At 42.9% G+C, this 15,543-nt stretch overlaps 1 protein-coding gene across 18 annotated transcripts in view; it reads right to left on the bottom strand.

Moving 5' to 3' along the window:
* Positions 1 to 15,543, bottom strand: part of IKZF1 (IKAROS family zinc finger 1) — a 101,000-nt gene that overhangs the window by 30,284 nt on the left and 55,173 nt on the right. For 6 of the 18 annotated variants that reach the window (XM_017868571.1, XM_017868573.1, XM_017868576.1 and 3 more), the window contains exon 4: positions 7,735 to 7,794. The exons of 10 other annotated variants lie outside the window; for them this stretch is intronic. In XM_017868571.1, the coding sequence (XP_017724060.1) occupies positions 7,735 to 7,794 (60 nt within the window). Of the gene's footprint in view, positions 1 to 5,794; positions 6,145 to 7,734; positions 7,795 to 15,543 lie in introns of those variants that run through there. 2 more of the 18 variants (XM_017868589.1, XM_017868588.1) reach the window with 2 other exon arrangements.

Below are 15,543 nucleotides of genomic sequence, written 5' to 3'. Positions count from 1 at the left end.
GTAGGAAACATTTCATTTACACACATCAGAAACACTGACTGATGATACACTGGTGAATCCAACACGGTAATGACTAAGAGAATTTGTAGTTACACTGAAAGCCATCATTTTAATAACCATTTTTACAGACTAATTAAGAGTAGGTAGGTAAATTTTGCCAAGTAAAATGTTCAATGAGATAGATGACAATCAAGACTAAATATGTCTTTTTTGAGACAGGGTCTTGCTCTGTCACCCAGGCTGGAGTGCAGTGGGATGGCTCACTGCAGCCTCTGTCTCCCAGGCTCAAGTGATCCTCCCACCTCAGCCTCCCTAGTAGTTGTGACTAAAAGGTTTGCACCACCGCATCCGGCTATTTTTTTTTTTTTTTTTTGGTATTTTTTGTAGAGATGGGTCTTCCCACGTTGACCAGGCTGGTCTCGAACTCCTGAGCTCAGTGATCCACCTGCTTTGGCCTCCCGAAGTGTTGAGATTACAGGTGTGGCCACTGTGCTCAGCATAGACTACATAATTTTTGATCAACATTTTCAATCAATGGTTCTCAAAGTTTGGTTCCTGGAGAAGCAGCAGCAGCATCACCTGAGAACTTACTAGAAGCACAGACTCTCAGGCTCACCCCAGAACTGCTGGCTCAGGAACTCTGGGGTGGGCCCGCAGTCTGTTTTAATGAACCCTCTAGAAGATTCTAACGTATCCTGAGGACTGAGAACAACTGTTTTAAATAACCAACTTAGTTAATAACACTCCAAGCTTATTTTATTTCAGCGAGTTCCTCTCGATTTAGAGAACTACAATTCAGACACTGAAATAAAAACACCTGGTCGGGAATCTTAGCTGCACTATTTAAAGGCTCTGAGATCTTAGGCAAGTCATGTAACTTCTCTGTGCCTTGATTTCCTCATCCATGAAAATGGAAATTATTACAGCACCAGCCTAACAGGGCTGACAGATGAGATGTTAGCTGAGGACAGTGGCTGGGGCATGGCACGTGGAGGCTCACTCCCAGTGATCCCAGCACAGTCTTCCACCTAACCCCAATACCACATGCTGGGCAGACAGCACATTAATTGCACTCTGCTATTTAACCTTCACAACAACTCCATAAGGGAAGTGCTATCATTATCCTATTTTACAGTTGAAGAAGCCGAGGCACAGAGAGGTTGAACAATCTGCTAAGGTCACATAGCTGGCAAGTGGAAGAGCTGGAAGGTAACTGCAGACAGCCTGGCCCCAGCATCCACTTACACAGTCATCTCTTGGTAACTGCAGTGCATCAGTTCTGGGACTCCTGAAGGTCTGTGGATGTGCAAGTCCCTAAATTGGCCCTACAGAACCTGTAGATACAAAAAATCTGCCTTCCATATCCACAGGTTCCGTGTCTCTTGAACACTGTGTTTTCAAGCTACAGTGGGTTGAATTTCCAGAGGCTGAACCCATGGATATGGAGGGCTGACTGTACTGCCAGTGTTTTCCCTTTAGCTCCTTAGGGAAATGACTTACAGATGAATAATGAAATGAATTAACTGAGACATGGTGGCCCTGGAGACCACAAAAGTGAGGATGCACCAGAGGATGAACAGAGCTGCCTGTCTCCTCCATCAGATCCTGGCATTATGCAGGATTGTCCTGAGAAATCCAGCAGTGGGGATTCTCCAAATGCTCTTCCCTTCAGATCCTGAAGATCAGAGACTCAGAGCATCTGAGCAGCCTCCTGCTAACCTCTCCCCACTGCCAGGGATAAGATGCTTGGAAAATAATGAGATAGGCAGGCAAGTGAGTCTAGTTGGCTGTTGAGGCAATGGTGCTTAATGACCACTGAGTTCTCTGGAATCTGTACTCTCAGGTAGAGGATGTGCATCTTTTTGGGAGGAAGCTAATTCTCTAGGCCCTCCTTGCTCACCAGTGTCTACACCAACCTGCTCTGGAAACACAATGAGGCTGCAAAGATCTGTGTACTCCTTAATCTAAGATTATTTTAAATCATTTATCTTGTGGCTTTTAATATAAGATTAGAACACAATGGACCAAATTAAGATTGGTGTAGCAAGTTTTTCAAATACAGGCGCTAAGACGAGGGCTATAGAGAAGGTGTAGGCGGAGTGCTTCTGAGGCTAGAAAAAGGACCCCATGCAGAAGAACAGGTATGGGGATAATCCCCTTGGCATATTCCCCTACTTGGCTTGTCTTCATAAATTCAGAGGCAACCAGCTACAGAGAATTGACTCTTGCTTTCCCACAGGTACATATGGCCTATTAGAACTTGCCAGAAGTTATCACTTGTTTTTCTGGATCATTAAGAATGAGTATTTCTGGGATTCTTTGGCGTGCTCTATGGTGTGTGTTGTTGCTAAGTGTGTGGGCGCTTGCAGGCGGGGAACAGAACAGCAGGGAAGCACTGGACATGACCTTCGGGTTTCTGGCTTCAGGATCACCAGTTCTGCTACAGCAGGCTGCTTGCAGGAGGAGGAGGCAAAGCTATGTGACAGGAAGGAAGCAGAAGCATAGGGGAAAGCCCACAATGGATGCTGCCATAGATATCACAGATGTCCTCAAAGCCAGAGGCCTGGAGATCAGCCACTCATTGGACAAATGGTGGCTGAAAGCAGTACTCTATCATTGTTAGCCTTCATGACACTGTCACTGAGAGCTGTAACAGAACCAAAAGAGAACCAGGGACACAAACACTCTGGCTCAGGCCCACCCTGGGCTCTTTCATTGACTGAGAGATAATGGATGAGAGTCCAATTTTATTATTCAACAAATGTGACAATAAATATGATGAAGAGTGGATGTGTTCAAACTCCTAGTCAAAAAGGCACAAGAACCTATCACATACTGTCCTGAGATCAATGTGGACACCAAGGTACGATTTTAGGGAGATAGGTACCTAGATCTCCACCTTGATGGCCAGATGTAGGGACATATATAGAAGATTGGTCACATAAGTCTGTAGGAACAGCAGTAGGGATGATCAGCTCAGGAAGAGATAGAGCTCCAAGAGGAAAACTAAGGACACTGCGACGCTCTAGGTTTCTAAAAAAGAGTATGTAGACAATATCCACAGATCACTGTGGGCAAGGCCAGGGAACTGAAAATAACAGAAAATGAACAGAGGAACTTGTATCAGCAAATGCTCAAAACGTTTTAAATGGAATTTAGATGGCAGATGCTGAGCATTCCAGGGCTGGAAGCTTCTAGCACTATTCGGACAACTTCTAAGCCATGTTATGACAGGAAAGGTTGGTGAAGTCTAAGACAGGGACTGGATGACTGCCAGGCGCTGGCAGGATTTGGTGGGAACAGAGTGGGCAACACCGTCACCATGGGGTGCGTTAGATTTAAGCAGTCTGTGGATTTCCCATAAATGGTGTTAAGCTCCTCGTTTCTTTGTGGAAAAATTCAAAGTGGCTGCTGGTTACATAGATGAGATCAGGAGACTTCTGTCCACCCAAGGAGGCTGTCCATGAAAATGGGGGTCTCTTATCCAGCTAGGAGGAGAATATAAGCAACTTGCTTACTGTTTTCATAGATGACAGAAATCAGGGCTTGAAACTATCTTCATAAGTTGCAGCTACAGACTGTATCTCAAAATCTGAAACCTATTAGTCATAAATGTAAGGACCTGTGAAATTAAAATACACATTTTAAAAACACAAGCCCGGGATGAGAGTGTCTTGGCTTCCCATGTAAGTGTGAAAAAGGTTTCTGGGGTTTTCTCTGAAGGTAAAGCTCAATCACAGATGTGGACAGAAGAAAGAAAAACAGAAGAAGGGGTGACAGAGTCCTGTAGTCACTGAAATCTGGAATCTTCTGTACCAGCCAGGCCGTACACACGCCTCCTTTATAAAGAGCAGCACAGGCTGGTGCAGGTTTGGAAGGAAGTCGGTCAGTGGGGACTGAAACTAATTCCTGTGAGCAAGGTTGATGGCACAGGATTCACACTTCCTCAGTTTGGCCCCTGAGGGTGGAGAAGGTGCTGAGGAGAGGCAAGTGGGAGGTGAGTGCAAGAAGAGCTTCTTCTGAGGGAGGGGTTTGCAGTGGCGGAGGGTGTCCACACAGAGAGCAGAGAAGCAAGCCCTGGAGGCTGGTGGGAACCCTGACGGCAGGTTCCTGCCACCTGTAGTTGTGTGACAGCTTTCACCAATATGCCTCCCATTCAAGGAGTGAAGAGTTCAGGGCCTTTGACCCGCAGACCTTTTCCTTTACCTAGAAGAAAAGAACAAGTGGGGGTTGGCCTGTTGATGGTAGTGAACACATGCAGTTGTGAGGGAGGCTCTGCGAGAGTGTGAGTTTTGGCAGCCCTTTGTTTTGAAATCCATCCTCCTGCAGAAGGCAATGACACCAGCTGACGCTTCCGCTAACGAAGGAGGAGGTTGGGAAGGAATGATTGGCACTTACTGAAGCTGCGTACCTCCTGGCAGCTTCATAATACCCCGGAGCCCACCCAAAGGGATATGCAAGGCTCCCGCTGAATTCTGTTGAAAATGCCCTATGAGAAGTCCCTTCGGTTTCTTAACAACTGCCACTCCTTAAACGGTGCTGCTCATACCTGCCCCAGAATCAATTCCATGAACCTGCCTGCCCCTGATTTGCAGGCATTGTGCTTGGTTCAACCCCATGGATATTGTCTCTATGGAACATTTGCCAGGGCCCGAGTTTCCTGGCCATGACCATCTGTGAGTTCCTAAATCACTCACTCCCGTCTCTGTTACTCTTAGCTGGAACTGCTTAGCTATGGTATTGCTTCAGTGAAATGGTACATCTCCCAGAAGATAGGAAAGATACTTATGAATATTTTGTAACCCCCCACCCCATTACTTAGAAAAATGTCAAACTCAGTAAGGTGCTGAGTTGAACTGATTAAATATAGAACATGAAATGGAGACTGGTCCTCTCTTTCCCCAGAACACTCTGGCTCAGGCCCATCCTGGGCTCTTTCGTTGACTGAGAGATAATGGGCAAGAGCCCAATTTTATTATTCAATAAATGCGACAATAAATAAGAAGAGTGGATGTTTTCAAACTCCTAGTCAAAAGCTGCTTTCCTTCCCAGACGCTATTTAAAGTTGGGAAAAATTAAAATCTCATTGACCCATCTTGGAGGACTTCTATGCTACTGGCACCCAACAGTACTAAGAGAGACCCCACACCCCTGTATGGAAGGTGTACTTTGGTAGATAGACAAGTTTGGATTGAAGAATCTGGAGAATACAAGGAGCTCAGATGCCAAGAGGAGCCAAGAGGCCTGAATCTGTGCCAGACACTGTATGTGCTCATGGATAATTAAACATTTTTTAATGCATAGGTATAATGTACACTGTCAGTCCCCACCTGACCAATGAGTTATGCTTCCTCTTCATTTCCCTTTCCTTTTTAGAATGTGTATTCATATTTACTGAAAAAGTAAATGTTTGGTACTCAGAATGCATTTTTCCATTGAAAAGATAGTCCGAAGCAATCACTCCAGTGTGAGTTTAGACTACGTAAGCTTGAAATGCTCAATATTTTACTTGAAAAATGGTAGACAGAAATATTCTTGCAACATTGGTGACTAGCAAGTAAAAATCAAATGAAATGAAAATATTTAAAATATATCTTGAAACACAGTAATTAAATGAAAATTTGAGATGAAGAGGGTATGTATATATATATATATTCGTGTGTGTGTGTGTGTGTTGCCTCTAAAAGAGATTTATAAAACTTTTAAGCATTTTAAGGTTCATGGCATCATTTATTATAACTTAATATCATCTAAAATGTAGAAAGTTGTTTTCGTCTCACCAGGGTACCTTATTAGAAAATACTTTTCTCCTTATTAGCAATTTAAGGCCTTTAAATGGAATGAAGTCAGGGAGAGAAAAGAAAGGCAGAAGAGTAAAAAGATAAAGAGAATAAAAAAGAGCAATAGACATTCTCTTTCCTCCAGTAACTAGGGACACAAACTGGAATAAGGACAGTAGAAGGGGTCAAAGGGGTTGTTTTTAATTTTTAAGAAGAAAAGAGCTGTTGAGGGCAAAGAGGGCAATTCTTCATCATGACCACAAGGTGGTGATATTGGCCCAGAACAGTTTGGTTGCTGTTTTGTGGGGGAAGGCATCAAGACCAACTAGCCACTTGTGTGAGGAGGATAGTCACAATTCCAACACTGGGGAGAGGGGGAGAGAAAGAGAGACACCAATACCTTATGGACACATTTGCACAAATACAGACAGAAAGTGTATCCAAGTGTATATCATCTCTTTTATAAAAACTGTAAGTATCATAACATTAATACATCTTCACATGCAGCAATTCTTACAGACTGAAGGCTTCACTGAAGGGTCTGCTTCAACACTGCAATATGCTCTGGCTGACACCTTCCTCAGACTTCACAGAAACATGTTTCACGAGGCATTAGCTTACTCTTAAGTGCATCTGACTTGTCAAAATACTTCAATAATATGATTCTTCAGTATCATTTCTCTGTTCAATACCATGTTTTATATGTTCATATAAGCTCATGTGTAAACAGATACACATATATAAGCATTTACATGTACATACATATACATCTCACAAAAGTAGGTATCAAGCTATTGCTTTAAAGTGGAACCAAAGGAACCTCAGTAGAAGAAAGATTTCTGTAACTTTTTTTTTTTTTTTTTTTTTTTATACTTTAAGTTCTAGGGTACATGTGCATAACGTGCAGGTTTGTTACATATGTATACTCGTGCCATGTTGGTGTGCTGCACCCATCAACGCTATAGGCTGGAAAAGTAGCCAATCTAGTTTATGAGCAAAAGCTTGTACTTTGATACTGTTAAATTCCTTAGACACCAGATAGTTTTTGATAAGTAGAATGTCAGAAACTATCTTTAACTGTCATTGGCACTGTTTAAATTAGAGCCTATAATTATAATTGTCACAGTGTTAACAAATGCAACCTGTCTTCTGATGTTGCTTTATAGCATTAGAGAATTTACTAATACAGGTCCTAAGGGGATTATCAACTTGTATGACTTTAAATATTCAGCTCTCTATACATTTTTAAAAGCACTCTCTGTTCTTTAAAGTATTTCTTTGAGGATGTTACCTAAATATATTTATCATTTATCAGCTCTCAATATCTAAAAAAGAAAAATGAAATTCACATCTGTTTTTGGTTTAACAGCTCAGATCAGAGAAGGTCCTGCGGGCACCAAGCATGAACAGTACGTTGGCTCCAGCAGCGACGCACCACAGAATAACGGCCTGGAGGCCTGCAATTTTCTCTTCTCAGTTCTGAAATTAATACTCCAGAACCACAGATGAAGAGCATGTCTCTTTCTCCTGTCCCACAAAATTGTAAAAATTATCTTGAAACCATGTTCAGTTCTTTGTTGGTGTCAGAAAGTATGGCCATTTTATCCTTACACTCAACAAAAAGGAGATAATCACAAGAGTAATCTCAAAGCTGTCCAGCAGCATCAGTGAAGTAACAATCCCATCAGTGCTATTGCGACTCCAACCCTTACTGTTACTCCACTACCATGCTCCCAGGACACTCCACAACTGCCTAGACCTTCCTTTTGCACTTTATGGTATAAATACCAAAAATGATACGGTAGGTGTCTAATGAATAGAACAGTGAATATTTAATGTATCTCCTTTTTCAAGCATGAATGAAGGCATTGATGAAGGAACATGCACGTACGATATTTACATGATAGGAGATGAAGGCATGCTTTTGTTTTCCAGAAGCAAGGCATATACTTACGAGAGAAAGATTTGGGAATTATTGCATGGAAATCCCTAAAGTCATCAGCCCCATATGTAACTGCAATAAAGAAGGCAAAAAGAAAGCTGGGTTGTGATACCAGGAGAGAGATATAGTCAGAGTTTAACAGAAAGCATTACTTTTTTAAAAAGAACGTTTTATTACTCAAAACCACTGTTCAGCTACTCATCTGCTATTGCTGGCCCTCCTATAGGCAACAGAAAAGTAATTACTCATGAACAGGACCACAATTCCCTCAGGTCTCAACTCACAGCATTATATCCCATAAAGTGGTTTGGAGCAATTACTGATGGGTTCAACATCTTAGAGGGTGCAGCCCCAAACATTCTAGAACTGTGAGAAACCATTCAGCGGCTCCAATCCAAAACCTCAGGCTCCGCGCACAGCGTCTCCTGGGACAGTACGTATCTCCACAAAAGTGCGTGTTTCTTAATGAGCCGATTGCATCGCAAAATGTTCTTCATTCAGCTTTTTCTTAGAAAGTGTTCGTAGAAAATTATAAAATGCAGCACATTGGGTGGGGAAAAATTATTGTTTTCCCCAACCGGCAAAAGAGCTACCCATTTCAGTGATTAGTACTTATCAGCTGCTTTCATAAATGCTATCACTGCCTCAAATCTTCAGGTTTCTATTCTCTTTTACAGGACAGTTTCCCAGCATGTTCCTTTTTCTTAAGATTTGGCAGATTCTGCACATGTGCACACATGTGTACACACACACAGATACACACACATACAATTTTTCCCCCAAGAGTCAAGTCTCAGTGACTGTTAAAGTTACGTATACAGTGAGCAGTTAAATTAAACTTGTTGGATGAGTTCCTAGGTTAGCAGAGTAAAGACTCTGAGGTGACCTGCAGGGAAACAGACCTATTGAACTTTGCTTAAACCAGTGTTTTCCAGACTTATCTGACCACAGAACTTCCTTCTTTTCCCATGAAATAATTGGGAAATAAATTATTGGGATAATGGGCAAACATAGTTTGAGAGATACTTTGAAAGTTGTTTCTTGAAGCGATTGGCTAAATTATTTCCTAGCAAATTCTTATCCTTCATCTGCTTATTTTATTCCCTGGTAGTCCAAATCTAATGGATAAAGTCAATATTATGAATCCTATCAAATAGAGGTAGCACAAACTGATTGCCTCCATATGGATGTGCTTGCTGGCCTGCAAACAGCCAATTTTACAATAACCTTTGCTGTTCTTGCATCTTCATTGAGCTCCAACCCTTTATATAATCTGTTTTCCCTTAGTTATTCTGCTTCATGAAGCTGCTAGCATCTCAGATAATGGGAGAAAAAGCAAAGATGTTTTAAAGGGTATGTATTACCTTTTGCAAATGAGAACATTACAATGAGTGATAGAGTACAAAACTCTGACTAAACAACAAAGCACTGAGATACTGCTTATACTGCTGATCATGCTGATATGACTTGCCTTGAGAGTTAACTTCCTAATATATCCCTGCAGCTCTACAGCCAGAGCTCAGCCACCTTTGTACATATGATGATGACTACAGCGCTGGGGAGGTCTTCATGTTTACTGGTACACTGAAGATTAAGGAGCTAAGAGATTAGATCTGAATGCAATGTGTCTCAAATTTGTCTCACCAGTAGAAAATGTAGCCTTGTGCAGTCTTGGGTAGTCAAAGTGTAAGCCCTGAAATACCGAATTCAGTCAAGACACTTCCCACTTCACACATTGCCAGTGAATATGAAGAATACTGCAATATACTATTAGACATTAAATATATATATTTTTAAATTTAACTTTTAAGTTCAGGAGTACATGTGCAGGTGTGTTATATTGGTAAACTCATGTCATGGGGGTTTGTTATACAGATTGTTTTGTCGTCTAGATATTAAATCTACTACCTATTATTTTTCCTGATCCTCTTTCTTCTCCCACCCTCCACCCTCTGATAGGCCCCTCTATGTGCCCATGTATTCTCCTAATTTAGCTCACACTTAAAAGTGAGAACATCTGTACTTGGTTTTCTGTTCCTCGGTTAGTTTGCTAAGGGTAATGGTCTCCAGCTCCATCCACGTTCCTGCAAAGGGCATGATCTCATTCATTTTTTTATGGCTGCATAGTATTCCATGGTGTATATGTACCACATTTTCTTTATCCAGTCTATTGTCGATGGACATGTAGGTTGATTCCATGTTTTTGCTATTGTGAATAGTGCGGCAACAAACATATGGGTGCATGAGTCTTACAGTAGAACGATTCAGATTCCTTTGGGTATATATGCAGTAATGGGATGCTGAGTCAAATGGTATATAGGTCTTTGAGGAATTGCCACAATGTCTTCCACACAGTTGAACTAATTTACAATCCCATCAACAGTGTATAAGCATTCCTTTTTCTCTACAACCTCACCAGCAACTGTTATTCTTTGACTTTTTATTAATAACTATTCTGACTGGTGTGAGATGGTATCTCATTGTGGTTTTGATTTGCATTTCTCTAATGATCAGTGATGTTGAGCTTTATTTCATATGGTTGTGGGCCACATGTATGTCTTCTTTCGGAAAGTTAGACATTGAATGTCAATCACGTTTCAAAAGAATCAGTCCTTTGGCTAGTGCAATTCAAATTTACTTGTTGATTTTTGTTCCAAATATGTGGTTCCCTAAAAATCACAAAATTGTTTAAAAATATATATATAGCTGTACCTATTAGTTCGTTTCATGTCTCCAGAGTAATGCTGAATTGATAAGCGCTCACCCTTGTTCCTGTACCATCCCCGTTCATGCACACAAGCTTAGGGCTCAGTAAAAGAAGTGTGTACTATTCTAACTGGACAGGTAATTACATACAACAGCAAATGTGGAAACTCACTCTGTTCCATGCTAATGTTCAGTATCTTGTGGGAACCATTCACTGGGAGCTCTGTGGATGCCAGGTGGGCAGCAGAGGTTTTGTGGAAGCTGTTTTCATGATGCTTGAGAGGCACTGGAAGGTGTGTAAGGTACTGCAGCTGCACACACAGGGACACACATAAGTGTGTTTGTGTGTTAATGCAAATATACACACACTCACCTGCACGTGAGGCATGGGGAGTAATGGTGTCCCCCCAGTGAACTAATTCCCATCCAGTGAATCAACGATTGGTCAAGTGCGGCTGCTACGCCTCCTAGTCCCACCTCCTTAGGGACCTCACTGGTCCAGCAGCTAAGCCTGGCACCCTTCACCGCACATCCAGGGTAGGGACTGAACAAAGTCACAGAGCAGGTGAGTATGCACAGTAGTCACTGAGAGCTCCTCGCGCTCCAGGAGCCAGCCGGCCCCAGGGGCTGTGCAGTCTGACGATATTCCCACATTGCTTCTGGCAAGCTGCAAAATGAGCCATACGACCTGCTTTTACTCACTCACTTTGAGAGGTTTGCAGGTGCTGACTTGCCTTTGCCCCTGAAGACAGTCCTGCCTCTAAGGTGACCCTCTTGCTTGTCATAAGCAGCAGTCACTGTGGGATTAGCGAAGCTATTATTCAGTGATTACCTCTCAACCTTGTTCTCTTTCCTTTAGTAAATTCAGGCCATTGTTTAATAAAAGGGTGCAGATAAAACAGGTATTAAACTTTTTTCTCAGTTTTCTACATTTTACAGAATATATTCTTATCAAGAGTAAATTTAACTTATTTGGTAGGAATTTCTATTCCCCAAACTCTCATGCACATTTTCATATAAAATGCTGTGAACACCTAGGATTCTGAATCCTATTTGAATTGCCAAATTGATGAACATTATGGGAAAAATGAAATACCCACAAACTACGCTTTTCAGTTTGCATTTAGCTGTGCATAAAATTATAAACTTCTCGTGTCGTTGTCACTCTGGGGAGAGGCTAAATCTACATGAGATTTTCAAAACTAGAGGGAGGAGATCTGATCTACTTTCAAATGTGAGAACACTGACAATTTTCTAGGAAAATCTATCTAAAGGTAAACACATTCAGATTTGTGTTTAGGAGAATTTAGAAATTTAGAAAAAATGCTGTCTTTCTTTAAATCACATGAACCTGTTAGTCACAGTTAGATCATTAGTCTATTATGACCTTGTCTGAGTATGGTTTGAGTATGAAGGGTGCCAGGCTTAGCTACTGGACCAGTGAGCTCCCTAAGGAGGCGGGGCTAGGAGGCGTAGCAGCCGCACTTGACCAATCGTTGATTCACTGGTTGGGAATTGGTTCACAAACCATACTCAAGGCAAGTGGAGGTATGCCCAGGGACCCTGTCTGTAGGCTCTACCAGGGCTTGATACTCATCAATCTTCCCATTCTTCTCTCCATGTCTGGAACATGCAAACCTTGGCAATGCCTCTAAATCTAGCATTTCATGACAGGGCTTCCTGACCCCGGGACTGAGCTAGTGAGAGTCACAGGACAGAACAGCAAGGTGGAGGTGGATGGGAGGACCAAGTACCCCAGACAGAACACCACAGGCCATGCTTCTGGAAAGTATGAGTTAGATCCTGAAGAGCTACCAAGTCAAGATTCTATGAAAACCTTTCCGACCTTCTGTGGATGGATACATTTGTTTTTAGACCACACTCTAGTGAGGAGGCTCAGAGTCTTCTCATGGGAAGAGAACACTGGCTACCATCTATGGACTGCACATGCACATTCAAGGAAGGTATTGTTGCTCCAGTCTTAGAAAAGAGGCAACTAAAATGCAATCAAGTTCAGTGGGACCCAGGGACACAGAGCTGGGGAGTGCTGGCTGGTGTGAGTCTCACATCTAAGCTCCCCAGGGGACTGGGTTAACTCCTCAGTGGCTCCTTTCACCGCTTGTACTGCAGTCAGTCCTGATGATGTCAGCTCTACTGCCCCTTGTCACCTTCCCACTCTACCAGCTCCTTCTTTTTCAGAAGTCAAGGGTCACACCATGCAGGCCATGATGTCTTACACTGCTCTGGATTCTGGATGGCTCCAGCATAGTACCTTCCACCCAACAGGCACACAAAAATTTGGAGAAGGCAAGTGGAAGTATGCCCAGGGCCCCTGTCTGTAGGCTCTACCAGGGCTTGATCCTCATCAATCTTCCCATTCTTCTCTCCATGCCTGGAACACGCACACCCAAACCCAAATCCCCATCTTTTCCCCCAGACCCAGCTCTCCTATGTAGCCCATGCATGTTGATGGTGCTTCATTTGGATTCCATACATTCCAACCCACAGGGGGCTCATCTCTACCCTTGCCTCTCATGGCCAAATTATGTCTGAAGTCTTTGGAGAGGTCCCCATTCTTATTGTTTTCCATCCACGTCACATCCCAGCATGGCCATGAAGCCCCTGCCTTCACCAAGCAAAGGCAGCCCAGCCTGCACCACATCCTGCCTGTGTTTCCTGTCCACCGTCTGGCATGTGAGTTGGTTTGTTGGCATCATGGGGACCTTGCTTTCAGGCACCCCTCTCAGTCATCCTGCTCATTGCCCTAAGATTATCATACTCAATCTGCTCTTATCCAGTCACATCTTCTTCCAAGTTTTCCATGGGTCTGCAGTGTTACGATGAGAAAAAAAGCCTCCAGTCCTGTGTCAAAATCCCCCTACAACTGGTGAGCAATGAATAAACTTCTTAGCCGGTAATATTATTCAGATAAGCAATAGTAAGGGTGAACCTTATGGAAAAATGCTTTAAAACAAAAAAGCCCTGTAGCTCATGTTTCAGTCGAAAGCCACACGCAGACAAATATAACATCTATCTTCTTGTCAACAAAGACTTCAAGACCCATAGGATTAGCTACAACCGACCAACACTCACCATGTTTCCCAGATGGGAAAAACAATAGGGCTAGAGCTTTGCAAGTCCATTGAAGGCGAAAAACAAGGCAGGAAAACACCTTCGGCGCCTGCAAACCCTGAGTCTGTGCAATCTCCCCTTCAGCTCCAAATGCCCCTGGCAGACACTTACTGTATCTGGCAATGGGGTTGAGTGGACCTTCTGAAGCGCCTCACTTACCCTCATGGTGTTTTAGGGATGAGTGTCAGGTCGAGGGACAGTTTTGGTTGCTTTAAATGGGACATGTCAATGATGGCCAAAGTCACTATGCTTTACTTCAAATCCCAGCTGTTGGAGTTACCTTCCAGAGCAGATGATTTGGAGAACTTAACAGAAGATTAGGAAAAACCAATGTCTGGCCCCTTCTCTCTTCATGTAGCACAACTAGGCACCAGTCCTATTTTTGTTTATGTTTTATTAACACAATTTTAATTGTTCACTAATTAAGATAGAAAAAGCTCCAATTAATACACCTATGGCTTATAAAGGGAGAAAGGGGTACTTCTAAAGAGTACAAGAAAGAAAACAGTAGGTTCAAAATGATGGTTCTTTTATGGGATTAGCTTTTTTTTTTTTTTTTTTTTTTTGAGATGGAGTCTTGCTCTGTTGTCAGGCTGGAGCGCAGTGGCGTGATCTTGGCTCACTGCAACCTCCTTCTCCTGGGTTCAAGTGATTCTCCTGCCTCAGCCTCCGGGGTAGCTGGAACTATAGGCGTGTGCCACCATGCTCAGCTAATTTTTGTATTTTTAGTAGAGATGGGGTTTCACCGTGTTGGTCAGGATGGTCTTGATCTCTTGACCTCGTGATCTGCCCACCTCGGCCTCCCAAAGTGCTGGGATTACAGGTGTGAGCCACTGTGCCTGACCGGGATTAGCTTTTAAGTGATTGTTTTGGTACCATGTGCAATCTTCCTGGACCCTGAGGTTGGAGCATTTCCTCAGCCCGCCTGCTAGGCCTGTTTCATGTCAGCCGACTTCTGGGTCCAGGATCTCCATATAACAATTTAGGGGAAAACATTCAACGGATTGAAGAACAGGCTTAGGGGTATTTTTCCAATGTTGTATCCTTCTTGCTTACTCTGTTTTGGAAGAAATACTACTTTTTTGTAAAAATGATATTTGCTTATTCTAAAGATACCAAGTAGACAGAAGCACTATGACGGCACCTCTAGAAATTACCTCCAAGTTTTATAATTTAAGGAGAATCATGTGCAAAGAAGAAAATGGAAAAATGATAATGAGAACGGAGTAAGAAAGCTTGGTTCATGCTTTAAAAGGAGAAGGGAAAGGGATATTCAGGCAATCAAGAAAGGCTGAAAAAACTAAGAGGGCTGGAAGAACAATGATTAGATAGGAAAGCTCTTGTCAGGGATCGTGGCAGGGGTGAACAGTATGAGGTCCTCAATAGAAGTGAAAAATGAAATTTTATTTTGTGATTCCAAATTTTATTCTAATAAGGGAGATTTGTGCTGGATCACATGGGCCAAAATGATAAGGAAGGGAAATTCTACAAAATAACTGGGCTGCCCACAAGAGTGTGGGCCATGCAGTGGGCAGGAGGGGCTCAGGGTGTGTGCGTGGAGAGCCACCTCTGCATATCAAGGCCTTGTCAGGACATGTGGGGGCAGCGCTGGGCAGAGCCACATGGTGACGGATGGCTGTGTTCCCTGCAACAGGGAGAAGAGAGGCACAGCAGGCAATGCGGAAGGGACCTGGGGCTGCGGAGCTCGGCAGTCGTCAGAGTGTCTGCAGTGTGGGCCACAAGGCGAGAGCCTTTGATCAACTGTTTAGCATGTGCTCTAGCTGATGTAACTGCACACGTGTTTCAGATGTGGTTTTCCCGGTAGCACACTCTTACAGAAGCAACAGGTTAAACTGTTGCTGCTGGTGTAAAAGGGAGTTCGGCACAGTGAAGGACTAAAGACTGAAGGAAGTGTTTTGACTGTTAAGCTGGACTTGGCTTCCTGAAATGGGGTTATTGTATGTGCATTTCACACGTTCTTGA

The sequence above is a fragment of the Rhinopithecus bieti genome, unplaced genomic scaffold, assembly GCF_001698545.2.
Source record: "Rhinopithecus bieti isolate Rb0 unplaced genomic scaffold, ASM169854v2 scaffold_3527, whole genome shotgun sequence".
Lineage (NCBI taxonomy): Eukaryota > Metazoa > Chordata > Mammalia > Primates > Cercopithecidae > Rhinopithecus > Rhinopithecus bieti.
This window is presented reverse-complemented; position numbering and strand designations above follow the sequence as displayed.